This window comes from Brassica napus, chromosome C7 (assembly GCF_020379485.1).
Source record: "Brassica napus cultivar Da-Ae chromosome C7, Da-Ae, whole genome shotgun sequence".
Lineage (NCBI taxonomy): Eukaryota > Viridiplantae > Streptophyta > Magnoliopsida > Brassicales > Brassicaceae > Brassica > Brassica napus.
Genome location: NC_063450.1, coordinates 9,398,906 through 9,426,767, shown reverse-complemented (window position 1 = coordinate 9,426,767; position 27,862 = coordinate 9,398,906). Strand labels below are relative to the sequence as shown.

General features: G+C 35.1%; 5 protein-coding genes across 7 annotated transcripts; 4 read left to right on the top strand and 1 right to left on the bottom strand.

Moving 5' to 3' along the window:
• Positions 1 to 389: 389 nt before the first annotated feature.
• LOC106411390 lies at positions 390 to 10,701 on the bottom strand. Of its 2 annotated transcripts, XM_048762831.1 has the most exons (4): positions 10,554 to 10,701; positions 9,932 to 10,072; positions 712 to 2,699; positions 390 to 625 (listed from the first exon to the last, which is right to left on the bottom strand). In XM_048762831.1, the coding sequence occupies exons 3-4, from the start codon at positions 2,602 to 2,604 to the stop codon at positions 542 to 544; spliced, it is 1,977 nt and encodes a 658-aa protein (XP_048618788.1). In that variant the 5' UTR covers positions 2,605 to 2,699; positions 9,932 to 10,072; positions 10,554 to 10,701; the 3' UTR covers positions 390 to 541. The 2 variants fall into 2 exon arrangements, with proteins under 2 accessions (XP_048618788.1, XP_013707594.2); XM_013852140.3 differs by lacking the exons at positions 9,932 to 10,072; positions 10,554 to 10,701 and adding an exon at positions 3,033 to 3,440.
• Positions 10,702 to 15,700: 4,999 nt separating this feature from the next.
• Positions 15,701 to 17,640, top strand: LOC106410339 (3-ketoacyl-CoA synthase 9). Its single transcript, XM_013850833.3, has one exon. It carries the CDS (start codon positions 15,946 to 15,948, stop codon positions 17,488 to 17,490), a length of 1,545 nt encoding a protein of 514 aa, XP_013706287.1. The 5' UTR covers positions 15,701 to 15,945; the 3' UTR covers positions 17,491 to 17,640.
• A 149-nt stretch (positions 17,641 to 17,789) lies between these two features.
• Positions 17,790 to 21,085, top strand: LOC125590399. The gene is made up of 3 exons (XM_048763959.1): positions 17,790 to 19,624; positions 19,981 to 20,844; positions 20,933 to 21,085. The coding sequence occupies exons 2-3, from the start codon at positions 19,993 to 19,995 to the stop codon at positions 21,083 to 21,085; spliced, it is 1,005 nt and encodes a 334-aa protein (XP_048619916.1). The 5' UTR covers positions 17,790 to 19,624; positions 19,981 to 19,992.
• Positions 21,059 to 23,045, top strand: LOC125590012. The gene is made up of 8 exons (XM_048762834.1): positions 21,059 to 21,333; positions 21,434 to 21,532; positions 21,617 to 21,664; positions 21,742 to 21,810; positions 21,898 to 21,972; positions 22,068 to 22,136; positions 22,733 to 22,867; positions 22,965 to 23,045. The coding sequence occupies exons 1-8, from the start codon at positions 21,118 to 21,120 to the stop codon at positions 23,034 to 23,036; spliced, it is 783 nt and encodes a 260-aa protein (XP_048618791.1). The 5' UTR covers positions 21,059 to 21,117; the 3' UTR covers positions 23,037 to 23,045.
• Positions 23,046 to 23,055: 10 nt separating this feature from the next.
• Positions 23,056 to 25,744, top strand: LOC111203807. Of its 2 annotated transcripts, XM_048762833.1 has the most exons (8): positions 23,061 to 23,212; positions 23,290 to 23,688; positions 23,771 to 23,776; positions 23,856 to 24,199; positions 24,335 to 24,588; positions 24,676 to 24,757; positions 24,881 to 25,265; positions 25,362 to 25,744. In XM_048762833.1, the coding sequence occupies exons 4-8, from the start codon at positions 24,017 to 24,019 to the stop codon at positions 25,625 to 25,627; spliced, it is 1,170 nt and encodes a 389-aa protein (XP_048618790.1). In that variant the 5' UTR covers positions 23,061 to 23,212; positions 23,290 to 23,688; positions 23,771 to 23,776; positions 23,856 to 24,016; the 3' UTR covers positions 25,628 to 25,744. The 2 variants fall into 2 exon arrangements, with proteins under 2 accessions (XP_048618789.1, XP_048618790.1); XM_048762832.1 differs by having other exon boundaries at positions 23,056 to 23,212; positions 23,771 to 24,199.
• The last annotated feature ends 2,118 nt before the right edge of the window (positions 25,745 to 27,862 follow it).

Here is a 27,862-nt window from a genome sequence, read left to right as displayed (position 1 = left end):
AATATTTATATTGACTATTAATTTCGGATTTTTCGGGTTATCCGTTCGGATTCGGTTAATAACACTTCGGGTTCAGATATTTTTTGTACCACCCTACAAGATCCGTTCGGATATTTGTACGTTTCGGGTCGGATAACAAGTCGGGTTTTTCGGTTCAGTTCGGATTTCGGGTTCCGGATTTTATGCCTAGGCCTAGACTTGAGCATCCTTGAAGCTCCAATTCCTTGAGATTAATGGTGGTAGTGAGATCAGGGAGTTCCAGCAAGTTAACTAAATAACACAACCATTTTAGATTTTTTCTTTTAGTGCTCATATGAGAGAAGTTGTAGCCTAGAAGGTTTCTGACTCGGCTTGATGCTTTTTGGTTCTTCCACACACAACGATTGTGATTGACACAAGGGAAGCAAACTTCATATCCAAACAAGTTCGGTTACAATTCAAGAGATTAGAACACTCGTAAGAAAGCTAATTCTAAATTCATGTGAAACTAAAGATTGCAGCAGAGTGGTGCAATGACTAGAATAGCAAGCCTCTCTCTATCTCATAGCATAGAAGAAGGTTGGTGGTGTTTCCTGATTCGGCTTGAACGTCTCACAGGTGTTATCATCTCTTCCTCTCCATCTCCCTGCAGATATATATATAAATTGGTTGGTTTTAAGACGATGCAAAACTCTAAAAAGAACTACCTTCAGTGAAAAGCTTTTTACTTACACTTTTGATGGGTATTTTCTCATAAGTAGTGAAACTTCCGTATGAGAAAGAGCCTACGGAGTATTCTGATGCTGATGATGCCATTGATTCTCTCCTCAACTTGCTGCTGCCTCCTAGGCTTTGATGTTCCTTAGGATCTTTGTTGTTGCTGAGGGATGAGCTCTTTTTATGAACACTGTTACTTATCCTGTCATCAACTTCTTCTTCTTCTTCTGCTTGGATATTCAGTGAAGTAAGCTTTTCTTTCACCAGATTCTCCACTGGCACATGAGCCAAGTTTAGCTCCACTGGTTCAGGAGCTGATGGAGCCACGGGCTTTTCCTTCTTGGTGAATAAGAAAGCAACCACTGCGAGTAGAACCATCACGGTCGAGGACAATACTATCATTGCCTTATTAAGTGATCTTGCTTCAGGATGAACATCTTCACTAGTTTTTGCTGCAATTTTCCCAAGGACATTTTCTGATCCACTTTCAGCATTAGCCACAACCTCATTCTCTTGCAGTTTAGGATAAAGACCATCACTTGTTTCTGCTGTGATATCCCTAAAACCTTCTTCTCGTCCACTTTCAGCATCAGCTAAGACACTTTCTACTTGCTGGTGCGCTTTGATGATGGCAGCGGTTTCAACATCATGCTGGTTAGTGTAGATAGCTTCTATCTCAACCTGGTCCGTTTTGATTGATCCAGTTCCAAGACTTTCTTGAGATTCAAGACCTTGTGAACCTTCAGCAAGAATCACCTCAGGTTCTTCAATCACTATAGCTTCCAAGTTCTCTTCTCCTTCCTTCAACTCTATGTCTGTGCTTGGTGACATCTCAGTCTGTTCATCAACTGAGTTTTTCTCTCCACCACTTTCCTCCTCAAGTTCATAGTCATCCTCAAGACTCTTTTCACCTCTGACCTTCTCTTGTAATGGTTCTCCATTGATTTCAACTCTTGTTGGCTGGAAAACAGTATTCTCCTCTTCCAAAGTATAGGTCAAGTTATGAAATTGCAATGGAGCATATTCCTCTGTTCCTCCTCCTAGACGTGAGATCATCTTACCCACGTACACAAGTGATGATTCTGTTGAAGACCAGAGCCTTTCACTCAACTCCTCCAACTTGTTAGCTTCTGCAAACTCTTTGATGCCTTTAGGGAGATTGAACTCGTACGAAGGTGATTCTTCAAGGATTGAAAGTCCAGAAAAGGTCGCTGAAACCAACAGATACCCCAAAGACATAGCCAGAAACCAACCAAGGAACCTGAATGGTCTGAAACCTGACTGTTTTGGAACTCGACTTGTCTCTTCAATGCTCTCACAAACAACTTCTTCATCTTCCAATTGCTCCCCATCTTCAGTCTCTTCTTCCACTACTGCTTCATGAGAAGCATCCTTCTCTTGTTCCTCCGCGGATGACAGTTCAGTGTCGGAAGAAGAGCTTTCAGAGATGAAAAGCTCATCCAGCTGCTTGCACTCATCAAAATGCTTCTCAACTCTTGGATTAGGCCTATAATGAAGGAACTGAGGCCTGGGCGACAGATAATTCTTCTTGGGATCATAAGGAGGCAGCACTGGACCAACTTCACGATCTGCAAACTCAGGAGATGAGTACGGAACAGAAGGGCGAGGGCTAATCCTGAACCTTGGATCAGAATAAACAATCCCCTTGTCCTCATCGAAATCAGTGACAGTCATGTCATGTGGTCGCTCAAACGGCTTCTTTTCAGCGGTACCAATGATGTCTATGACATCTGAAAATGAAACACATGGCTGATGGCTTTTGGTGTCCTCCTCAAAGGTTAGGCCCTTAACGTCAGACAAGGATCGAGTGACTTGGTTTTTATCAGACAAGACTCGCTTCCTTGGAGAGGGGTTGATTTTGGAAACAGCAGAGATTGTTGGGGACATGAAGTTCTTGGAACCTTTTGGAGTTGGAGGAGCTTTGGTCTCGTTCTCTTTGTCGCTAAAGTCTCTGCCACCAAAAGATTTCCTCCGAGAAACATCTGAGCAACACAGACATCACAACACCCAACTATAAGGAAGCTTTTAAGTAAATAAACTTTTTTTTTTTTCCTGAACAAACACTCAGATTAAACCCTAAATTAAGCATCGCAACACTCAATAGTCAATAAACTTATCCGTGAAAGTAAACTCAATCTACAAGATGAAAGCTTTCTCTGAACACAAAGCCAAGGACTTTCGACAATTTTCTACAAAGACATAAGTTAAACCCTAATCTGAGCAAGCCAATCCTCAGTAGTCAAGAAACCTTAAACCCTGGTTTAATTTCGGGATTAAGTGAAACAAGACTATGAAGAAAAGAGAAAAACCCTAACCTGAGGGGACGTTGACCGGGAATGGGTTGCCTCCGAAACTCCGGCGCAAAGGATCACCGGCCTCGGAGTTTCTGGGTTTAGGGTTTGGTCTGTTTGGGATTGAAGGAGAAGCCATGAGATGAGATCTTTTTCTTGTTCGTTCAAGTAAAGAATTAGACCGACCAGGAAATCGCAACTTCTCAAGAACGACAGATCTGACGATTTTGAAAGAGCGAGAGATTGTGGAAAGTGAATCGTAACGGCTACTTGGAAAGACGGATCTGATGATTTTAAACGACGGCTTTGGATTTTTTTGACCGTTGGAGGAATACTAAAAAATAGTTATTCAAAATGTAGAAATCTGCTCAATCATTTTTTTTGTTGTTGAGAAATTGGCAAAATATAATAAAAATGTATTTGTGCCTTTGTATTACTTGATCAATTTTGAACATAACTACCTTCATAATAACAATAATAATTATTAAAAATTATATATAAATCAGAAAATATATAAAAAAAAATATCAATATAATCATGAGAATATTTTACATGTTTTGATATACAAAAACTGATTTCCAAAAACAAATTGGATATGTTGATTTAGATTGGTTAAAATGTATGCTAAACCCCTTTTTACAAGGATAAAATAGAGGTTCAAACTTATTTTCTAATGTTCTATAAAAAATAAAACTCGTATTGTAAAGTCCGTGGTTGATATTATGCTTTTGTTCTCATAATGTAATTTCTTCAACAAGTCTTGTGATTTTTCTAGATCCCAAATTCTTCACAGCTAAGACACCATTTACATCAAGGAATAAATAGTGTTGCAATCTGAAACTGACAATATCTTGTCAAAATTACATTGCAATGAATCTTTTTCACTACAGAGATTAAGAATGCCAGAGTAGAACCGCTGTAATACTGTCCCACACCAACATCGTAACCGAATTCCAATAACCTGTTATGTACTGAACAATGATGCGTTGGACTTGTCATTGATGATGTTTGAACTGGTCTCAGATTGTGAAATCCCAAATTGTGATTGATGATGATCATCTCCGTCAAGTCAAGGCCATTCAAAACTTTGGTTACAAGAAAGAGAGAAGAAACATTATGTATGTGTTTTTCGGATAAGATCCAAAACAATGAACATTATCAACATCGAGATCATCATGAATATGGCTTAGATCATAGAAACATCACCAGAATACATTATTACTGCCTTGATCAAAGCAAGATTCGAGCAGTTGAGAGGAGAAGACAATCGCTTCTATTCTAACCTTATGTATCTGTTATATCATTTTTTTAGGATATGTATTCCATATTTTTGGTTATTCTATTTTTTAATCTGAGAAAATCTAGGAAGCAATTATACCTAATTTTATTCAAACTTATCTTGTTCTTGACTTTGAGTTACATTGAATCACATTGAATTCACCTATTTTTTATTCAACGATCTTCTTCATTTCTTTTTCTTCCCTATCTCTTTCTCATCAAATCAAATGGTTCATATCTATGCAACATGTGGTGCTTGGAGACAGGATGTGAATAACGAGTGGAGTTTCACTTTTGATAAGGAAAAATGGGACAAATTACTCACCTTGGAATCAAGTACTATATTAGAGCAATTGAAGATGATGGTTTTCGGGGATTGTTACTACAGAGTTGAGTTATTTCCCAAGTTCGTAGATCAATAACTTAGGAGTTCCCCTGGTTATTATTACTTATGATTGACAAGTTAACATCTTTATTGAATATACGAAGAAGAATTTGTCCACCTACTTGTGTGTGTTATTTGCAGGTATAGTTGGGAATCGAAACAACAAATTCAATCTGAATAATGAGGCTTCTGACTCAAGTCTTGTTGAAGATTATAGTAATGTAAAGGAAAATCATGAATTTAGCCATTCTCCAAAGATGAATGATTATTTCAAAGGCAAAGCAGAAGACAATAATGTTCACGGTGATTGTTGTGTTGACGACTTAGTTTCAGAAACCAAGGAATATCATGGAAAATTGTCATTTTTGGTTGGCTGATTACGTAAAGAAAGAGCAAGTTTTTAAAAGAAAAGATGTATTGAATGAAACTGTGGAAACTTATGCTATGAAATATAACTTTGACTACAAAAGGTTGTCAAATTGACAAGAAGATGGTGGTGTGCTTTCTGTAAAGATCGCAAAGTCGTTAGAGAATTCTTGCATAATGTTTAGCTGGATCTACATGCTAGATATTCAATAAGTGCATGGCCGAACATACTTGTGCTCTTTCAAATAAAAGTACATTTGGAAAAATAACTTATTCGAAAAACAATTGAAAACCTGATAATGCATAAATACGAAGGTGACAAAAAAGAGCCAAAAATAAACGAGATTATAGTTTACGCGCAAGGAGAATTGTAGAACCTAAAATCTACGCTAAGTATTTGATAGTGATCGGGGTTTGATCTAGGGAAGACAAATAATGTAGGCAACGATATCTTTAGAACACAACGATGTTAAACAGTTTCCAGTAGGTAAAAATGGACTTTCTTGATGAATAAGATCGAATACAATGAGTGGAACTAGATCGAGTGATACAAATGAGATCCGTAAAGAAAGAATCTAAGATTGGGATGAAAACAAGGTCGATGTAAGTGTGTAGCTCTCTCTAGGGTTTTCAACGTGTCCTTCTTCATGTTCGTTCTTCTTCCTTTATAGCAAGTCGACCTCGTGATCTTCGTAACTGCTCCGCGATCTCCGGGACTGCTTTGCGATCTCCGGGACCTCGACTCCTTCGCTTTCGATCTCGATTGCTTGCTATGGGCTTCAGTTCTTTACGGCCCATACCTTTATCGCGGCCCATTAATGTATTGACCGAAATTGGGTCCAACAAGAATGATTGTGAAATATCTTATTCCCAAGTTCGGGAATTCCGTGAGTATGCAGTTGCAACAGTAAGAGGAATGCCAGAGAAGGGTTTTGGTAAAATAATAAAATACTTGCCCATGCTGAAAGAAGCTAATTCAGGTACACATACTCACTACACAACTGAATCTGATGGTAGATTAAATTATTTGTTTCTTTCATTTGGTCAATTTGTGAGAGGGACAAGGCGATTTGGAGGGTGAATATAGTAGATCGTACTTTTCTTAAAAGTAAATACAAGGGAGCTCTACTTATTTCTAAGGATGTAGATGATAACTCTAATATGTATCTAATTGTATTTGGGGTTGTTTATTTGTAGAATGACTATTCATGAGAGTGGTTCTTCATGCAGTTGAAGGTTGTTATTGGTGATGATCCTAGTTTAGCATTTGTGTCAAATAGAAACTCAACAATTGTCAAATCACTCGACAATGTTTACCCACGAGGTGGACATGGAATTCGCATCCACCATTTGTTAAATAATGTGGTTAAGAATAATAGGATAAGAGGAGTGTTAGAGTTGATTGAAAGAGTTTCAAAAGCATATAGGTCTGTCGATTTTGTGGAGATTTTTGACGAAATTTGCAGAATGAGTCATGTTGTTGGAAAATACCTTCAGAGCAAAGATGTAAGAAAATGGGCTCGTTGTTACTTTCCTGGATGCAAGTATGACATAAGGACGAATAATCCAGCAGAATCAATAAATTTTGTACTGAAAATCCCTAAGGGGTATGATATGATTCATATGTTAGACAAAATAACGGAAATACTAACCATGTGTTTATTAGCGTAGATTGTTGAGCTCAAAGAAAAACGATCCTTTAATGATAAAGGTGGAGAAAAAGATCGATAGAAGGATTGGAAAAGCTAAAGGAATTAAGTTTGTTTTTCAATTAGTGAGTACAGCTATCTTGTTAAAGGTGACAAGTATGAATGTGTCATTGATTTGGCTAGAAGAACTTACACATGTGAAAAGTGCCCGTGGGGGGGGGGGGGGGGGGGGGGGGTTACATACAAAACCGAGGCAAAGTGGTTTATGATTGAATCTCAGAGGAATTCTTTTTATTTGGTAGATCCAAGTCCATGGCCTATTTTGGGTTCACTCGTGATTTAGTAAAAATTCTTTGAGACATGCTATTCCAGCTATTTTTTCAAGAGGTAAGGAGATACACCTATTCACAGATGAAATATACATGCTTACTGCTTTATATTAAGTTTTTTTTTAAATCAATTAAATATATGATTACAAATCAACCAATGTCCGATCTATTGTGGGAGGTCATTTTAATTACTTGATATGTTTTTTTGAGTACAATTAATAATAATTATCCATGCGCTTTATCTATATATGGTATCCTAAAAAAGAAATATCATCGTTTCCTTTGTCATTATAATAAATCTTTGAATTTGAATATTCCACATTTAAGTTTTCTTTCATATTCCACTGATTTCACATGGATTCTCATCTAATAGGATATATTAGTGTAATAAATGTGTGTATCATCCCAAAGACACATGCAATGCACATAATGGGGTTTCATCAATTTAACTCCTTGTATACAAGATACTTACTGAACTGATTTTCAGGATTAAAAGCTTTTACGATTGATTAATATGTTCTTGTTTTGCTCTTTTGATTATGCACTTGAGTAAAAAACATCTGAGAACTAATAATCTGAAAGAAGAAACAACAATTTATTTGTAAAATAGGATTCATCTGAATAGGTTAATGTACCAATCAAACTGACCTGGTTCGTTGTAGCAATCCAATTGGACATGTTGTCAGTTTCTGATTTCATATTAGCAGTTTTGAACATCTCAAGGGCTTAGCAAGGTTATACACACTTCATTACTGTTCAGCTCATTTTTAATAGTTTGAGATTTCGACAAGGCAAAATAATTCATGAGAAATAAAATGATGGCAAGGGTTTGGAGATATGCGACTTCCCTTGGTTTTATGCGGCATGTGTATTTCCCATACTTTTGTTCTTTTGGTTTTAGCAAGTTGTTACTTTTATCTTTAACATCGTAAAATAAATTTTAGTACGTAGTCTAAGCTTTGGTCATTTCGGTAAAAAGTTCAAAGTTAAGGGGTATCTAATCTTAAGCATATAAGTCCCAAAATTCAATTTTATCCAAAATGTCGTTCAAGAAAATTCTTAAACAAGACAAGTCATATGTGGAATTTGCGATGTGTTTCTCAAATCTTGTTTATTTATATTATCTAAATGTTTGAAATATAAATTAGGCAAACCAAGTGTGGATCAGATAATCAAATGTTAATAAAATACATAACTAAAACTATCATGATTTTTTTTTTTGGATACCTGAAATTGTCAATATGGTTAACACAAGTGAAAATTTTGCATTGAATTTGATTATGCAATGATCGATTTCTTATTAATAGAGAAATATTTTAAGAAAATAACCTTAATATGTAACTTATTTACACTCATGCTATGTTGAGGTGGCAGTCCCACAAAGCTTCTCAACCTAAATAATAAACTATCATTTCTTTATTAGAGTATTTACAAAATATGCCACTGCCATTGGATATACACATATGCATATTAATATAATTTCGTTTATGATATCATTAACTATGTAATGAACCAAAACAAAAAAGGGACTGACATCATACATTTTGATCACATTGGCCATTCTTGATATTGTGCTTTTGCCTTCAAACCAAAAGAACACCTATATAACCCATAGATACACTTAAACATGTGTATAGAGTTTAACCTATTTAACCATCTCATGTAAACACACATAAGATTTTGTTTTCTATAAATCTCTTTTGGCAATTGACATATGTTTTCGTAACAGTCATTATTGTAAGCATATGATAACTTAATTTAGAATAAGTTATAACATGACTATGTGCTTCATACCGTGTTACATGATAACATGTGGAATATCTTTGATGGCTTTGATAATAAGTAGTATTTTGCCATCTACGGTTCACCTATATACACTTAAAACCACATAACATCATTTCTTTAAAATAATATGAACTCAGTACAACAACACAATAGTTAACATTCAAATCTGAACACAGTAACTGGTTATAACATTAGACTCATATTTAAAGTGTAGTTTGATATTTTAAATTTCTAGGTTGTTAGAAGTTCATCTATATACTAAATGATCTAACATAACAAAACCACCAGAAGATTATAAAGTTCACTACTTAAATCATACTAAACCATTTATTTTATGGTTATCACTTATCACAAACCGCTTGTAATTTGAACAATATAATGGTCGGGAAAAACAGACCGAATTAAAAGTGGTTTACTATAAAAAAAATGAACTAAAAGAATGCAAGTAAGGTAAACATGAATATAGCCTAATAAGTGGCTGTGTACATGCCTTTATTACAGTCTTGATTGCCATCTTTAATTTTAGGAAATCATATATATAGTATTAACTATATAAAATACTTCAATAGCACGGTTAGCCTTATATTTGGCAATTATATACGTGAATCGTAATATTTTCCTATAATTGTACATAGATTTGAAGTCAATGACGTAGATATGGATAAGATTACGGGATACGTGTTTGATGGCCAAATATTTATTGAATGAGCGGTTCACAAGCAAAATATACATTCATAATTGTCAAATTGTAGGAATATATTCTAAAGAAGGACTCTTCAACCTATATAAACGAAGGTGAAGTGAGTCATTCGCTAAACCATAGCATTCTCTTCGCGATTCCTATAACTTAAAGATTCCCTATGGCTGCGATGAACCTTATCTCATAGTTGAAGACATTGGAAAAGATTAGAAGAAAGGTTTCAGTTTTAAGTTTCCAAAAAAAACTTGAAGGTTGATTGAGATAACTATATGTTTTCGTTTCTTTCAGATGAATTTGGCAACATGTTTTCTATATGTTTTAAGATAATTTTTATATTTTCTATTATGATTATTGTTAAGGCAAACTATAACAAGTAACCTATAAACAGTAACCAGACAAATATACAACTACGTAGGTACTGTGGAGCTAACCTTTTCATCGGAAAATATTGTTGGATTTGAAACATTCAGTCATTTAGAATAGTTAATGTTTGTTCTCTGTTCTATCTCCAATCCGTGTAGAACGCATGATCCGCGGGACATATTTGGTTGGTTGTTTAGTCTTCCTCATAACTACAATGAAAAACAGAAAAAAATTAATGGTAAGATAACCTTTATTAGATCATGTATAAAGGTTAATATAATAATCACTGGTTTAGTTAGATGATTAGAGAGTTTCACTTTATGATTTAGTTTAATTACAGAATAACTATTCAGGAAATTGCATGTTACCTTCACAACTCCTTCAATTCAAGAAATCACATGTTAACTATTCAAGAAATCACATGTTAGATAATTAGAGAGTTTTAATTTATGATTTAGACATTTAGTTATTATCTTACCAGCTACTAATATACTACGACGATATAAAATGATAAAGAGTCACTGCAGATAGACGTCAAATTGAAGGAGTTACAATGATCAGAAGTTCACATAACAAACACATAAAGAGGATCTTCAGTTTCGTGAATTGTTTTGCTTCTAAAGAACCGAAATCTTCCATCAAACTCAATTAAATACTGAAATTTATCAATACAAGACAAGGAAGAGATACCTTTGGTTGGAAGAAAACAATAAATGATCTAGCGAAGCATGAACCCTAAAATCCTCTTTCCAATCGATTTTTTTTTTTAGATTAGGAAAGTTGTGTGGCCGACATTAACAAAGCTTCACAAAAAAATCGTAGTTAGAGGAGTGGACTTTACATAATTGATTCAGTCCAATAATAATATTAAACGTTCCTGGCCCATAATGTATTAAAACGTTACTGGACCATGATGTATAGCTACTAATACGAAATTATGTTATAAATAATCTTCTCTCACATGTCGTATATTCAATACTAAGCACTCTATTTTCTACATGTTTTCCAATTGCAAATAATTCACATTATAATTTTAAGTAAATTTATTTATTCATAGTATATGATATAAGACCGAGTGATAGCTATGAATAAAAATTCAAAAATATATATCTTTCGACCGAGAAAAAAAGAATTATTTCATCATGCACAAAGCGCAGGTCTCAACCTAGTCTTTTATTAAATCGAGATCAATATGGTTAGTTTAGATATCCAAAATATGTGCATCTTACCTCTATCCAATATTTTTAGAACAAACAAAAATATATTTCTTAAAAGAAGCAAAAGTAAATTGAGAAACAACAAAGTGCTTGCATCATATTAAACATTATTGTCCAGAATTAAATTAATGATCAAATCATTTTATAATTATGGCAACTAAAAGACATTGAAAACAAAGAAACAACAAAGTGCATTGCATGATTTCTAACATTTTTTCAGTTGCACTGGTGATTAGTACACGTTAGAAATGTGCACGAATCCAGGTTTCATAAGTTCCCTTGCATTTGATATAGATACACCTATAAAACATAATTTAGTCTATGCATTTTCATTCAAATTTTCAAACGAACTAGGCATCGCATATATATATATATATATATATATATATATATATACATAGAGAGAGAGAGAGACAAATATGAGATGAGTGCGACCAGAACAATGGGCAATGTTGCCTTTGATACTCTCATGTCTACTACAATTTTTACTTGATATATATTTTTTATGACTGCGCTTCGAGATTGTCATATGTCTTAGTGTCTATTTATATTATGTTAAGAGACATAGAATCGGTAGGTAACATAGAAGATTTCTTCTCTGAGTAATAAGTTGTAGCCAATACATTAACAATAAAGAAGAAGAAGAAAAGGAATCATAGGAAATGAAAAGGAACAAAAAAGGATAAAATCCAAAAGAGAAAATCAAATACAATGTTCTGAATGATAATCAACCCTTTCCATCTATTGTTTAATTCTTAAATATCTTGTTTAATTTTGTCTCTAAATTTGGTGATAAATATTTTGTTTTATATTTCTTTAATCAAACAAAGAGAATGAAGAAGATAGTAATGTACCAAATGTTAATTAATAATTCAAATTTTACTTCCACATAGAGAAACTATAAAAACCCTACACATATATATATACTGGAGAGAGAGAGAGAGGGGTTCACATGAGAACACACCTAAAAATATTTTTTTAGAAAATATAATCGATTTAGAAATTGGAATGCTTATGCAAAAAATAAAATTCTCTAACCGTAACATTTAAGTTTTATATTATATTTTTTTTAAAAAAATTGTGTATCTTTCTAAAATCGTTTTCGCCTCTTAAAATTCATTACCTTTTTTATAAATTATAAAATAAGTTTTAGATATGTACATTTTGATTCAGACTACCCAACCCTATATATTATTGTAATTATCTTTCTGAATAATTATGTTCGAAAAGCTAAACAACACACATATAAAATAATTATTCAGATACACAGTTTGTCTATTTAGATGGTTAATATAATATTTATAATTATATGAAGTTTTTTAAAATCAATTGATTATATGATTACAAATTGACCAATCGTCCGATCTATTGTGGGCGGTCATTTTAATTGCTTGATATGTTTTTTCAAGAGTACAATTCCTAATACATATCCATGAGCTTTACCTATATATGGTAGCCTCAAAAATAGATATTATCGTCTCCTTGTTATTGTAATAAATCTTTGAATTTTAATATTCCACATTTAATTTTTTTTTGGAACACTTAAGTTTTCTTTCATATGCCATTGATTTCACATGTAATCTCGTTGGATAGGATATATTAGTATAATAAATATGTGTATCATCTCAAAAATACACGCGATGAGCATAATGTGGTTTCATCCATTTGGCCCTTTGTTTACAAGATACTTACTGAACTGATTGAAAGGATTAAAAAGCTTTTACGATTGATAAATACGCCCTTATTTTGCTCTTTTGATTATGCATTTGAGTAAAGAACATCTGAGAACTAAAAACTGAAAGAAGAAACTATCAGTTTTTAGTAAAATGGGAGTCATCTGATAGGTTAATGTACCAATCAAACTGACCTAGTTTGTTGTAGCAATCCAATGGAACATGCCTTCAGTTTCAGATTTCATATTAGCGGTTTCGAACCTCTCAAGGGCTTAGCAAGGTCATACACACTTCATCACGGGTCAGCTCATTTTAATAGTCTGGGAGATCGGCAAGGAAAAATAATTCACAAGAAATATAATGCTGGTTACGTTTGAAGATATGCGACTTCTCTTCCTTATCGTGTAGCTTTCTGTCTTTAGAGTATTAACCGAAAGCAACATATTATATGAAGCATGGGCATTTCCCATACTTTTGTTCTTTTGTTTTTTTTTTGTGAGTTGTTACTTTCATCTTTAACATTGTAAAATAACTTTCGGCAAGTAGTCTAAGTTTTGGCCATTTTGGTAAAATTTCAAATTTTACGGGTATCTAATCTTAAGCATATGAGTCCCTAAATTCAATTTTATCCAGGGTATCGTTTAATAAAAGGTCATAAATATTCATAAACAACGCAAGTCATATGTGGAATTTGCAATTTTTTTTCTCAAAATTTGTTTATTTATAATGTCTAAATGTTTGAAAATAAATTAGGCAAACCAAGTGTAGATCAGATCATCCTATGTAAATACATAACTACGAGTATCCGGATTTTTTGGATACAAAATTATCAATATGGTTAACACAAGTGAAATTTGTGCAAATAATTTGATTATCTAATGATCTTTTATTAAAGTGAAATAAGTATGGTTAGTTTAGATATCCAAAATATGTGCACCTTACCTCTATCCAATACTTTTAAAACAAAAAAAAAAAATCTTATTTGATAACCGAGTTCCCGTAAGGTACCTCTACGGTGAGATTCTTTTTTTCAAAACTTTCACTTTCAAAATGGGGTTTCACTAGAACAAAATTTAAAGATCAGAAAAGAACCAAAGCAAATACTCTCTCTTGATGAAAAATTAAATATATTTTTAATCAATATGCCTAAATCTAAAATGACAACTAAAATGAAACAGAATGAATAACATTTATACTTTTTAGTGCCACATATTAAATTTAGTAAGACAAAACAAATAAATATTGATGATTCATCATATCTATCCTCTGTAATCTTGTACCACACAAAATAAAATTTTACTTTTTGTATTAATTTCCTACCTACAAAAAAAAAAAACAAAAACGGGTTCTGCAAGCACACTACATTAATAAGGCTTAAAGAAAACAATGATAGGCCCACTACAGAATTGCAGTCCATACCTGACTAGTCAGGAAAAATGTCAATTTTGACCCCAACAATTTAGGTCGTGCCAAATACGACCCAAACAATTGATATCATTTTAAATGGGTACACTAACAACTAGATAAAAATATTTTTTTCAAATACTATTACAAATTTGAAATTATATAAACTACTATTATTCTTCATCTTATCCAATTTAAAATTTTGGTGACAATTTTTTCTGATTTATATAAATACATTAACATGTTTTTTATTTATCATATCTTTAATAAACTTTTATCTTACTAAAATATAAATAAATATTTTTATTATTATACGATCTTAAATATGCTTAAAACTTTTAATCTATTTATACAATTTTCTTATTTAAATTATTTTTAATTTTTAAACTTAAGTGGATTTTTTTTTATTTTTCAAAGTTAATATTATATATTTTGATATTTTGTTCAAAAATGTTAAGAGGTCTTTTACCTTTCTTTCACTAAGATATGTTGTACAAAATATTAGACATATTAAACAATAACTAAAATATATAAAGCAATCACCAAAGTTTTAAATTGGATAAGATGAAGAAGAATAGTAGTTTATATAATGGGGAATTTCAATTTGTAATAATATTTCAAAAAATTATTTTAGTCTAGTTGTTAGTGTGCTCCTTTAAGAGGATACTAGATTTTGATAGTATTGATCTTTTGTTTTACATTTTTGTTAAAATTTAATTTTTATATTTGTGTGTTTTAGTCCTATATATGTTTTTCTTTGTATAATATTTATCTTAAATGATTAATAAGAGGTTTTAATAATTGTATTAAAATAGTTAGACCACACATATATTAATAGTCATGTTCCTGTTTTAATAGTATTGATCCCAGCACGGGTTTGAGTCCCGAAATGAACATATTTAAAAAAAATATATATATATATATATATATATATATATATATATATATATATATCAAAACAACGTCGTCTTATCTTGTTAACGGTTGACTAACTTCTGTTAGAGTCAATATAGATTTAGACACGTTTTAAAAAGTTTGAGTGATTTTTCTTAAATTATAATTGAGTTGAGGTCGTTTTTGGTACTGACCATTTGTTCGGGTCCTATTTGGCACGACTAAGAGTGTTGGGGTCGAAATTGGCACTTATCCTCGTATATCAAAACGACGTCGTTTTATCTTGTTAACGGTTGACTAACTTCTGTTAGAGTCGATGTAGATTTATGCACGTTTTAAGAAGTTCAGGTAGTTTTTTTGAATTATAATTGAATTGAGGTCATATTTGGCACTGATCAATTGTTCGGGTCGTATTTGGTACGACTGGAATTGTTGGGGTCGAAATTGACAATTTTCTCGTGACTAGTCACTACCCAAAAGCAAATTAAATGAAAATTAATTCGTTTTGATACCTATAAGATTTGATTGAGTTGTCAAATATAATAACGGTTTCCCACTTTCTACTTGGATTTGACCCTAAAACTTTAATGCAAGCCTTATCTCACTCTCCTTGATTACAATCACTCGTTACCCTCTAACAGATCGTCAATGTGACTCGTGACCAATACCCTTTTAGCTGTATATATAAATACATCTTCATATATCATACACAAGCACACAACACACAAACACACAAACACACAGAACAGCTAAGAAACAAATATAATAAAAGACATAAAACACGAGTTCTCGGCAGATCAACTGTTTTCCTCTTTTCTCCATATACGCGTTCATCAATGTCTGCTTCTCACTAAACACACTTGTCCAGTTTCTTCAAACCTTTTCTACATTTATATGCACGCACCCTCTTCCACCATGGAACCCGTCAATGGAGGATCCGTACAGATCCAGAACGAGAATGGGTCTCGAAAGCTTCCCAATTTCCTACAGAGCGTGAACATGAAATACGTGAAGCTCGGTTACCATTACCTGATCACTCATCTCTTCAAGCTCTGTCTGGTTCCGTTAATGGCTGTCCTAATCACGGAGATCTCTCGATTAACCCCAGACGACTACCACCAGATTTGGCTTCACCTCCAATACAACCTCGTCGCGTTCATCCTCCTCTCCGCTTTAGCTGTGTTCGGCACCACCGTCTTCATCATGACCCGACCCAGATCCGTTTACCTCGTGGACTACTCCTGTTACCTCCCTCAAGCGAGCCTTCAAGTCCCGTACAAGAAGTTCATGGATCACTCTGCCCTCATCGATGATTTCAACGAGTCCTCTCTCGAGTTTCAGCGCAAGATTCTCGAGAGATCGGGTTTAGGAGAAGAGACGTATCTCCCCGATGGCTTACACTGCGTCCCTCCACGTACGACGATGGCGGCGGCGCGCGAGGAGGCGGAGCAGGTGATGTTCGGTTGTCTCGACAAACTTTTCGAGAATACCAAGATTAACCCTAAGGATATTGGTGTGTTGGTCGTGAACTGTAGCTTGTTTAACCCGACTCCTTCTTTGTCCGCCATGATTGTTAACAAGTATAAGCTTCGAGGGAACGTTAAAAGTTTCAATCTTGGTGGGATGGGGTGTAGTGCTGGTGTTATCTCCATTGATTTAGCTAAGGATATGTTGCAAGTTCATAGGAACACTTATGCTGTTGTGGTTAGCACTGAGAACATTACTCAGAACTGGTATTTTGGTAATAAGAAGGCGATGCTGATCCCGAACTGCTTGTTCCGGGTGGGTGGAACTGCGGTTTTGCTTTCCAACAAGGCTAGTGATCGTCGACGGTCCAAGTACAAGATGGTTCATACTGTTAGGACTCATAAAGGAGCTGATGAGAAGGCGTTCAACTGTGTTTACCAAGAGCAGGATGATAATGGTAAAACCGGTGTTTCTTTGTCCAAAGATCTTATGGCTATCGCCGGGGAAGCGCTCAAGGCGAACATCACTACTTTGGGTCCTTTGGTTCTTCCTATAAGCGAGCAGATTCTGTTTTTCGTGACTTTGGTTTGGAAGAAGTTGTTTAATGCTAAGCTGAAGCCTTACATCCCTGATTTCAAGCTTGCATTTGATCATTTCTGTATCCATGCTGGTGGTAGAGCTGTGATTGATGAGCTTGAGAAGAATCTGCAGCTTTCGCTGACACATGTCGAGGCGTCGAGGATGACTTTGCATAGATTTGGGAACACTTCTTCGAGCTCGATCTGGTATGAGCTGGCTTACATAGAAGCTAAGGGCAGGATGAAGAAAGGGAACAGGGTTTGGCAGATTGCTTTTGGAAGTGGGTTTAAGTGTAACAGTGCGGTTTGGGTGGCTCTGCACAATGTCAAGCCTTCGGTTAGTAGTCCTTGGGAACACTGCATTGACCGATATCCGGTTAAGCTTGATTTCTGATTCAATCAGAGAAACCATTTTATTTTGGTTTCATTGGGGTTAGTCCTAGTCTACTGCTTCACTCTGTCTGCCTTATTTATTGTTTATTTTCTTTTCTTAATTGTTCTATTGTTCTTCTCCTTTTAATGTGATGCTTCTTGGATTATTACTCTTACGTTGTGTTCTTTGGAAAGTGGAACGATACCCAATCTGCATCACTCTTTGACCTACCAGTAGGATCAAATAATAAGGCTTTATGGACTTGATTCGCTTGCCATAGGTAGTAGGTGTGTAACTATTTGCTAAGCTTCGGTAACATGTACACCACATACTGTATTAAGTAAGAGGCAAATAAATATGTTTCTTGACAACATTAGGTTCATTGCGGCTTCACGAAGATTACATCTGAAATTTTCATTCATTACTTTTTCACATCTGAAATTTTCATTAGATTGACGCAGAAACACAATATTCTGCTTGAATTACATACTTCACATTATGTTTGGACTCTTGAAATTAAACACTTCTTGATTAGATTTGGACATACGGATATGGGATAACTTCAAATTCCTTTTGCATACTTTTATTTGCTACTATACTATTTCTGCCTTCCCATAACAAAAGAAAGTAAGAAACTGCTTAGAATCCGTTTTAAACATCTCCAGTGGTTTACTTTAGTTTCTACTCTAATAATAAAGCTTTCTGAAAACAGAGACGTAGTTTGCTTTAATTGTTCCCTCTCTTTTTACTCTAAAACATACAAAAATACCATTAGTGTATCACTAAAACACACTCGAAATAAATGTTGGATGCAGTACTAGCAATCAACCAAAATATATAACAGATGTTCAATAAGTCCAATAGATGTTTAAACTTGTTATGAAAAATCAGCTTAGTGAACATATCAGCAGTTTCTACATTTTTCGCTCGAGTCCTCTTCTCATCTCTCGAAGATAATATCTCATTTCAATAGGCTTGGTCATTTTATGATGAACATGATCATGCATTTCAAGATCACTGAACAACTTTCTCAAGCAGATAGTACTCAAACTACCACAATACATTGTAATGATCATGATGCATATCAAAATTACTTAACAATCCTCTCAACCATCCCCTATTTTTTTTCTTTAATAGTTTCAATCAACACCATATACTCTACTTTAGTAGTACAGTTGACTGCAAATTTTCTTTTTAGGTAGCAGTAAACCACCCAAAGTAAACACATAGGCAGTCATAACCGATTTAATGCATATCAAAACTACAAATGAAAATATGGATACAACACGTGCAAACTGTGATATCACACAACTTGCAGTCACATCTGAATTTGATCCAGTTTGAGGTCACTTAGGCCATGTTCCTTATTTGATGCAACATCTAGATGCAGTATCTGAATACAAGATATGGATGTTGCATTTGACGTTGTTCAGTTTATAATTAGTATTTGCGTCAAAATAAAACATCTAGATGCCAAGTTGTTATTTTTTAATTCTTCGATAGCATTTGAATGCTATTAGCTAAAAAGAGTGTGATTGATATTATTAAGGGCAATTGTCCAAAAGAACACCTTTCAAGTTTATGTCACAAAAATGACACCAGGAAATGAAAGTCACAAAAATGACATTCATTAAAGGGTAAAATGTCACTACTACCCTTCTGTTATAAGAATAAAAAAAAACAAACAATTCATTTCCTTCACTCGCGACTCTTCGAACCGTGTCGTCTCCGGCTCGGGAATCTTCAAACCCTCACCGGCACTGTCGTCTCCGGCTCGCGAATCATCGTCTCCGGCTCGGGAATCATCGTCTCCGGCTCGGGAATCATCGTCTCCGGCTCGGGAATCATCTTCTCCGGCTCGCTAATCATCTTCTCCGGCTCGCTAGTCATCTTATTCGGCTCGCTAATCATCTTCTCCGGCTCGCTAATCATCTTCTCCGGCTATCTAATCATCAGCGTCACACTCTCTACTCTCAAAATCGGACACAAATCACTATGTAACTTTTTAAAATTAGGGTTTTTGAATTAAAATTTGTGAAGCTTGCGTTTTGATTTTGATTTGTTTGTTACTCTTTCTTATTAACCAGCGAAGCAAATGAAAGACTTTTGAATTGTGGGAACACAAAGTTGTTGGAGCATAATTCATCTCTTTGAGGTATGTTGCAGATTCAACCTTCTGTGTGTTTGTACAAATTTATAAAATAAAAGTTTGTTGTCTCTTGCTGCATCTATTGAATGTTTTTAGAAGATTTCCAGAAAGCATTTGTTGCTGCATCTATTGAATGTTGAATATTGAAACTCGGATGGTAACACATTTTGAAACTTTTTTGCTTGGAGTCTTGTTTTGATTAGGAATGTTGATATTTTTGATAGGGTCTTGAATTTGCTTATGAGTCTTTTGTTGCTTGTGAAACTGTCTAGTGTTTATAATAATTTCAGGAAGCATTTGTTGTGTTATTTCAGGAAAGCCTTCCAGAAAAGTTTGAATTTTTTTTTTCCTTGTTTACGCAGGATAGAAACAAGATGGGAGATTCAGTACCTCTAAAACTAGCACTGCCAGAGCTGAAGTATCCTATTGGTTCACAGCCAAAGCAAAAGTCAGCAATCAACCAATATTCCGGCTCAGAGTATATCTCCATTATTGACAGCATCCTAAAACCAGATGAGATGATAAGAGTCCGAGGATTATTTCTGGGACCTATAATGAAGCTCAGTGAGAGAGGATTGAAGTTATCAGCAAAGATAGTCTACGCCATTCTCACTAGAAGCATCGTTTCTGCCAAGGAGAATGAAGCCTGGTTCCATTTCGGTGCGCAGCCAATGAGGTTCTCTATAAGAGAATTTCATATGATGACAGGCTTGAAATGTAGTGGTGCATTAGAAGGACCACGAAGGGAAACCGAGAGATTTAATTGGGAATTGCTAAAGGGGCGTAGTCATAAGTTAAGTGACGTGGTGGACCAGCTCAGAAACACAAGAGAAGATGCTTCTGAGGAGAGAGTATGCCTCGCAATGCTCATCCTGGTAGAGAGCATATTATTGCGGAAGAGCAAAGGAGGGAGTTTTCCTTTGGAATATGCGAAAAATGCACAGGATATGACATATCCATGGGGAAAAGAGGCTTACATTGTGCTCCTGAAGTCAATTCAAAACGCTGTCGCGAATCATTTGGAGAATAAATCCAAATTTGAGTTGCAAGGTTATCCTCTAGTATTCCTTCTTTGGATACTAGAGTCGATTCCTTTGCTAAGGAATAAGTTCAGTAAGTGTGTACCAACAGTTGAGGTTCCTGGGCCGACTTACTTGTGTGAAAAATACACTGAGGTAGAGAATCCATCACTTGATAGGGTTTTACAGGTTGAAGCTGATACAAAGGTAAGCTTTTCCAAGTATATGTTTCTCAGTTTATTTGGCTTCTTCTTTTTAATATGTTTCTCATTGGTCTTTTTTAAAATACTCTCAGCTGAAGGTCCATTGCATACTACCTTCTATTCCTCATGATCCAGAAGATGATATCTCCATTGAAGACAAATATAGTGACGAGCTGGAAACACTGAAAGATGTAACAAAGAAAGGGTACAAGTTACAGCCGATGACTGGGAAAATAGGTGTGTAGACACATTTGAAACATTGGATGCTCTTATTCAAATGATGGCAAATAAGGAGACTGGCCAAGCTTCTACTCCGATTGATGAGGATTCAGTAAATGAAAAAGTGAACAGGATCATCGAGGTAATGGAGGAGAATCTGAAGAGCATGAAGGATCGAATGTCATTACTGGAAGAAGAAAACATGCATCTTAGAGCCCGTGTGTCAGAGTTGGAAGGAAACAACAATGTTTTTCCCACTAACGTGACACAACAGGTAAATTCTCAAAACATCTTCTTTTACATTTGCATTTTCAAGTATTTTTTGGAAGATCTTGTACATATTCTTGAATGCCTTCCTAATATTTGACAAACAGCGATCCAGTGGGACACCTTTATCTCCAATGTCTCACACGCAACCATCGAGTGAGACGCCTTTATCTCCAATGTCTCAACAGCCTAATTTGACACATGAGGTATGTAACAAATAAATATTGTTGAGTTTTGAAGTAATATTTGGAAGCTTTTGTACTTCTTGAATGCATTCCTGATTTTTGCAGGAGACAATGATTGAATCAGCTGCATCTCCAAAGTCTCAACAAAATGAGGTATATGCTCAAAAATTTTTAAGAAAATATTTGGAAATTCTTGTACAAAATCCTGAATGCCTTCCTGATTTTTGCAGGATTACACGCAACCATCGAGTGAGACGCCTTTATCTCCAATGTCTCAACAGCCTAATTTGACACATGAGGTATGTAACCAATAAATATTGTTGAGTTTTGAAGTAATATTTGGAAACTTTTGTACATATTCTTGAATGCATTCTTGATTTTTGCAGGAGACAATGAATGAATCAGATGATGACACTCCTGCCCTTGATACTCAAGTATTCTCTCCTAATCTGACAAAAGAGGTATATGCTCAATGATATTGTTTTCACAGTTGGAGTTTACAAATTAGTTTTGGGTGATTTTTTTTACATATAAAGGCTTTTCTGATTTTTGACAGAAAGAAACAAGTGAGTCACCTGCTGAGAGGCCATCCAATCCTAATCAAGATGGAAAACCAGATGATGAGGTAATATTTATTCTAGAAATTATAGTTGAATGTATTCATGATGGCCTTTCCTGATATTTTTTTGCAGATTGTGAGAGAGAAATTAACAAGTGAGTCACCTGCTGCTCAGAGTCAAGTTTTGCAGAAAGAAACAGTGGAAATGAATGAGACACCTTCTTCTCCAATAGCTCCAAAGAGTATTGAAACTCCCGTTTATACTCCAAGTCAAACTCAGCAGGTACATGTTCAAAAAAAAATCTTGGATTTTTAAGTTAATGTTTGGAAGCTTTAGAACGTACTCTGGATTGCCTTCGTGATAATTTTTACAGATTGAGAGAGAGCCATCGGATGACACGCCTGCCCTTGATAGTCAAGTTTTCACTCCTAATCTGACAAAAGAGGTATATGCTCAATGACAGTTGGAGTTTACAATTAGTTTTGGGTGATTTACATATATAGACCTTTCTAATTTTTGGCAGAGGGAAACACAAACCTCTACTGATGAGACGCCACCCAAAACTAATCAAGAAGAAGGAAAAACAAATGATGAGGTAATATTTACTCTAGAAATTATAATTGAATGTATTCATGATGGCCTTTCCTGATATTTTTTGCAGATTGTGATTGAGTCACCTGCTGCTCAGACTCAAGTTTTGCAAAAAGAAACACTGGAAATGAATGAGACACCTTCTTCTCCAATATCTCCAAAGAGTATTGAGGCTCAAGTTTTTACTCCAATTCAGAAACAGCAGGTAAATGCTCAAAAAATCTTGGAGATTTCAAGTAATGTTTGGAAGCTTTTGTACGTGTTTTTGATCCCCTTCCTGACTTTTTTTGTTTTTTTTGCAGACGGTAACAGAGGGAACGTATGAGGCTACACAGCCATTGACTGAGATCATTTCAGCAAACAATAAAAGGTAAGCATAGAAATGTCTTTCATAAGTACAACTTGAATTTTAAATTGTAGAAACTTCTTCATAACTACCTCTTTTATTTTATTGTTATTACAGGAGGATACACATGCTGTGCATCACACACCTTCCTCTCCATTGTCTTCACTAATTGCACTAGTTATTGAAGAAAATAAGAATGCTTTGGTAAGAAGAAATATTTAAAATGTTTATGTAATATTTTTCTATTCAACTAACTCTTACCATTTACTTTTGTCTTATAGAGTGAGACAGAAACTGCGACCCAATATTTTTCTCTAAGTGAGGGAGAGGAGACACAATCAAGCAGAAAGAATCAAGCAGAAGAAAATCTCAAGGATACTACAAAACATACAACTGAGCTAGTTTCCACAGATGTTTCGAAGACATAGCCTCTTACACAGCCTCTTACTCAGCAAACACAACACCTTCAGACAAGTGAGGGAGAGCAATCCGATGAGACACCATCAGAGCAGAATCAAGCAGAAGAAAATCTCAAGGATACTACAGAACCTACTACTGAGCTAGTTTCCACAGAGCCTACTACTGAACCTACTACTGAGCATGTTTCGAAGATACCGCCTATTACTCAGAAAACAGAGCATCTTCAGACAAGTGCTATAGATTTTTCAGAAACAAACGAGGTATGCATCGAGTATATTTGATCTTTAATTATTATTCTAACAATTTGAAACCGCTGATGTTACTGAATCTTCATTTTCATAGGTTGAAGTAAGCAGGCTTCTAGCTCACTTTCAAATAGGCGCAGAGGTTGAGATTTTGTCTACTGATGACGAAATATGGTATCCAGGAAAGGTTGTTGATCTTAAACTGTGTGAAGGACTAGAGGAGCTGACAGTTGAGTACACGACACTCTTCGCAGACCAACATAGACTTCAGAAACTTCAGGATACTATCACGGCTGACAAAATACGTCCTGCAACACCAACTAGTGACCAAAAATCCTTTGAGATGATGGATAAGGTAGAAGTCTTTTACAACAATGGCTGGAGCAGCGGACAAATTAGCATGGTACTTGGTGATAACACATACTCGGTGTGTCTCTATACTTCTATGGAAACTATTCTATTCAAACATTCAGATTTGCGAATTCATAGAGAATGGAAAGATGGAGTCTGGAAGATGGCAGATAAGGTAAATCATAACTTGAATTATACTTCACGTGAATTGTTTGATATACATACATTTTAGTTTCAGGAATGGTTTCCAGAAATTCCGATTGCAACAAATTTGATAATATTTTGCTTGGTGTCTATTGTTTGATTAAAGGTGAAGCCTGATAAGAAAAGGAAAGCTGCTGCCTCATCACAAAATTCAGGAATGGATAATGTTTTCCTAAGAAGGAGCGAGAGGGTGCCTAAACGATCTAGAGACACAAAAACTCCATTCAAGTCTGACAGAAATCCGGCTTTAACTGTAATACCTGAGATTATACCTGCAGTTGATCCGTTTTCAACTCCTGCGGAACATAAGCTTTCAAGGCTTCAAAATTGGATGACATTAAAGCCCGGCATGCATGAAACGTAAGCATGTTTCTGTCCTTGTCTATATATTCTTATATTTATGTATAAGAGGTTTAGTAATTCCTTTGAATCTTTAATCGACTGTAGGTCCCTATCAATCAATGATAATAAGATAAGGAAATCTTTCTTTCAAAGCATGGAAAATGCAAAAAAAGACCTTAAGAAAGAGGTAATTTCTTTACATATGTTCTTGCCTTGAGCTTTTTTTTAAAAAAAAAATTCAGGAAGGATTTGTTTAGTTTCAGGAATTAGATAGTAACAAAATAGATAATGTTTGCATTTTTTTTTGCAGCACATTGATGGAGCCTTTGCAATGCTAAATTGCAGAAGAAATGAGAATGCTGCTTGGTTCCACAACTACAAGATTCCAAAGGCGTGCTTCCTACCTATGGAGTTCTTGCATTGCTTGCTCTCTCATGATTTGGCTTACAAGAAAGAAAAGGTCAAAGGTAAAAAGATTTTCAACGATTTATTTAAAGATATTGTAAGAGGGAAGGTATATCCAGAGAAGACATGGGGAGAAGATGTTGATGTTGTGTATGGGATTACTCTTGGAAAAAAAAGCAATGTCTGGATTGGGATGGAAATTCATTTGAAGAAGAAAAGAATCACAGTATATGATTGTTTTCAAAAGGAAAGCAACAGCATTGATATTCCTCAAGTGAAAAAGTTGGCAGGTATGTATAAACAATTTGTATTTGATGTATTCAACTGTTTCTTGGTTTGAAATATTCAACTGATTCTATCTTGATATTGATTTTTAAATATGACAGTGTTGATTTCTGATCTGCTGGTGGAATCTTCTGGTGATGAGGTAGATAAAGTGAAGATGATTCCATTTGAGGTTGAGCAGGCACAAGGTTTACCCAAGACAAAACATCCTTTCAACTGTGGGATATTTCTTGTCAAGATTCTGGAGTGCCAGTCATTGAAGATAGGAGACATGACAAAGATTAATGATGACAATGCATTGGAGCTAAGGAGAACCTTGTCTTGTGAGATCTTCAACCAATTTGTGGATGAGAGCTTTGGGAAATGAGAATGATGCATCAAAACATTTTTTGTTTTAGTTAAGACTCGGTTTTAGTTATGACTGTTTATTTTGTTATGTTGTTGGCGTCTGGTTACATAAGAAAGATTGGAAGGATATCAAGTATTTCTTTTGGGTATCATATATCTTGGAAGGTTAAATAATGTTTCTGGATGGGTTTCCAGAAAAAATTGTACGCTTAAAATTGTGATGTTTACAGACAAAAAAAAAAAAAATTTAGATCCAAAAAGGATCGAACCCAGAGGGAGAGAGTTTGCGTATTTGGATAGTGTGGGATTTTAGCCACTAGGCAAAGAAGAATCATCTGTTAATGGATTACATTTAATTGTATTTAACTCCAAACTGTAACACAAAAAAAAATTAAAATTGATTTTGAATCCACCACTTATCGAACCCGGGGATAGAGAGACTTTTGTGTTATGAAATGCCTCGGTTTAACCGCTGGTCTGAGGAGAATCATCTGTTAAAGAATATTACATAAGCATACTTAAACCAATTAATATAGGATAGGTTTCCAAAACAATACATTTCGATTGGAAAAAGACAAAACTCTTGCCGTCTCAACACTCTCGCCGTTTCAAACTTCTCGAATCTCACTCGTCTCCGCCTCTCGAATCTCTCTCTCATCTCCATATCTCTCGATCTCCGACGAAAACCCATCTCCAGAACTCTCTCTCTCTCGATCTTTTACGCGAGCTCTCTCTATTCTCCGAGAAAAACCATTTCTAGAGCTCTATCTCTTTAAGGTATGTTGCAGATTCAACCTTATGTGTGTTTTCTTTCTGAGAGATTGGTCTCCTGGTTTTTGCTTGTGTATAGACTTGCTCGTTTTAACCTAATATGATTGGTAGAATTCTAGTTCATGTGAAAGCATGTGTATAGACTTCAGGAAGGATTTGTATTGTTTCAGGAAACCCTTCCTGAAAATTGGATTTTAATTAATTTAGACAATAAAATTTTTCTTTTTTACGCAGGATAGAAACAAGATGGGAGATCCATTACCATTAAGACTAGCACTGCCTGAGCTGAGGTATTCGATTGGATCAGAGCCAGAGAAGACGATATTGATAAACCAACACTCGATAGTTGCTTATATCAAAACTGTTAAGGAAATTCTAGGAAATGATGAGTTCAACAGAATAAGAGGGACGTTTTTGGGACCGGTGATCAAGCTTGGAGAGAGGTCTTTGAAATTATCAGCTAAGATAGTGCACGCAGTTCTCACCAAAAGCATCAAGACAGTGAAGAGACACGAAGCCTGGTTCCATTTTGGTGCTCAGCCAATGAGGTTCTCTATAAGAGAATTCCACATGGTGACTGGTTTGAAATGTAGTGGTGAAGCAAGAGAACCACGAGAGGAAACCGAGAGATTTAAGTGGGACTTCCTAAAAGGGCGTACTCATACAGTAAAGGACGTGGAGAAGCAGCTCAGAAACACAAGAGAAGATGCTTCTGATGAGAGATTCTGCCTTGCAATGCTCCTCCTGATTGAGAGCATACTACTACAGAAGAGCCTTCTCGACGGTGGCACAACTTTTACTTTGGATTATGTGAAAATAGCGCAGGATATGGATGTCTTGATGACATACCCATGGGGGAGAACAGCTTATAATTTGCTGTTAAAATCACTTCAGAGAGCTGTCGACAAAAGCCTCGACAAAAACAATTATGATTTGCAAGGATTCCCTATGGCATTTCTTATATGGATACTTGAGTCAGTACCTTTGCTACAGTATGCATTCAGTCAAGTGGTTCCTATTCTGAGCGTTCAACCGTCTACCCCAATATTTTTGTGTGAGAAGTACCTTCAAATAGCTTCTCCACAGCTGATAGATGTTCTCCTAATTGAAATCAAAGATCATGTAAGTTTTTACATTATTTTTTTCTTGTTTCTGTTTTGCCTTATGATTCTCCATTTAAAAGCTAATTATTTTTATGGTTTCAGCTTAAGGTCATATGCATCCTACCTCCTATTCCTAATGATCCAGAAGCTGATGTTTGCATGGAAGACGAAGCTAATAAAGATCTGGATGACATGGCCGATTTATCCAAGAGAGGTTATAAGTTTAAAATTAGAGATTGGCGAAACATGTCAGTAGACCTATACGGTGCTAATGAACAAATAAGAAGAGCATCTTTACTGTTTGGGAATGGAGGGATGAGTCAAGCTTCTTCTTCGTATCAGGAGGAGTCTTTGGAATCAAAGATCAACAGAATCAGCGA

Coding starts and splice junctions, on each gene's coding strand:
- LOC106411390 (XM_013852140.3), bottom strand. CDS start 3,147: ATGGCTTCTCCTTCAATCCCAAACAGACCAAACCCTAAACCCAGAAAC. Junction 2,700..3,032: donor CCCGGTCAACGTCCCCTCAG/GTTAGGGTTTTT, acceptor TGTGTTGCTCAG/ATGTTTCTCGGAGGAAATCT. Junction 626..711: donor AGAAAATACCCATCAAAAGT/GTAAGTAAAAAG, acceptor ATATATCTGCAG/GGAGATGGAGAGGAAGAGAT.
- LOC106410339 (XM_013850833.3), top strand. CDS start 15,946: ATGCACGCACCCTCTTCCACCATGGAACCCGTCAATGGAGGATCCGTA.
- LOC125590399 (XM_048763959.1), top strand. CDS start 19,993: ATGGGAGATTCAGTACCTCTAAAACTAGCACTGCCAGAGCTGAAGTAT. Junction 20,845..20,932: donor AGGTTGAAGCTGATACAAAG/GTAAGCTTTTCC, acceptor AAATACTCTCAG/CTGAAGGTCCATTGCATACT.
- LOC125590012 (XM_048762834.1), top strand. CDS start 21,118: ATGATGGCAAATAAGGAGACTGGCCAAGCTTCTACTCCGATTGATGAG. Junction 22,137..22,732: donor ATGGAAAACCAGATGATGAG/GTAATATTTATT, acceptor TATTTTTTGCAG/ATTGTGATTGAGTCACCTGC. Junction 22,868..22,964: donor CTCCAATTCAGAAACAGCAG/GTAAATGCTCAA, acceptor TTTTTTTTGCAG/ACGGTAACAGAGGGAACGTA.
- LOC111203807 (XM_048762832.1), top strand. CDS start 24,017: ATGATGGATAAGGTAGAAGTCTTTTACAACAATGGCTGGAGCAGCGGA. Junction 24,200..24,334: donor TCTGGAAGATGGCAGATAAG/GTAAATCATAAC, acceptor GTTTGATTAAAG/GTGAAGCCTGATAAGAAAAG. Junction 25,266..25,361: donor TCAAGTGAAAAAGTTGGCAG/GTATGTATAAAC, acceptor TAAATATGACAG/TGTTGATTTCTGATCTGCTG.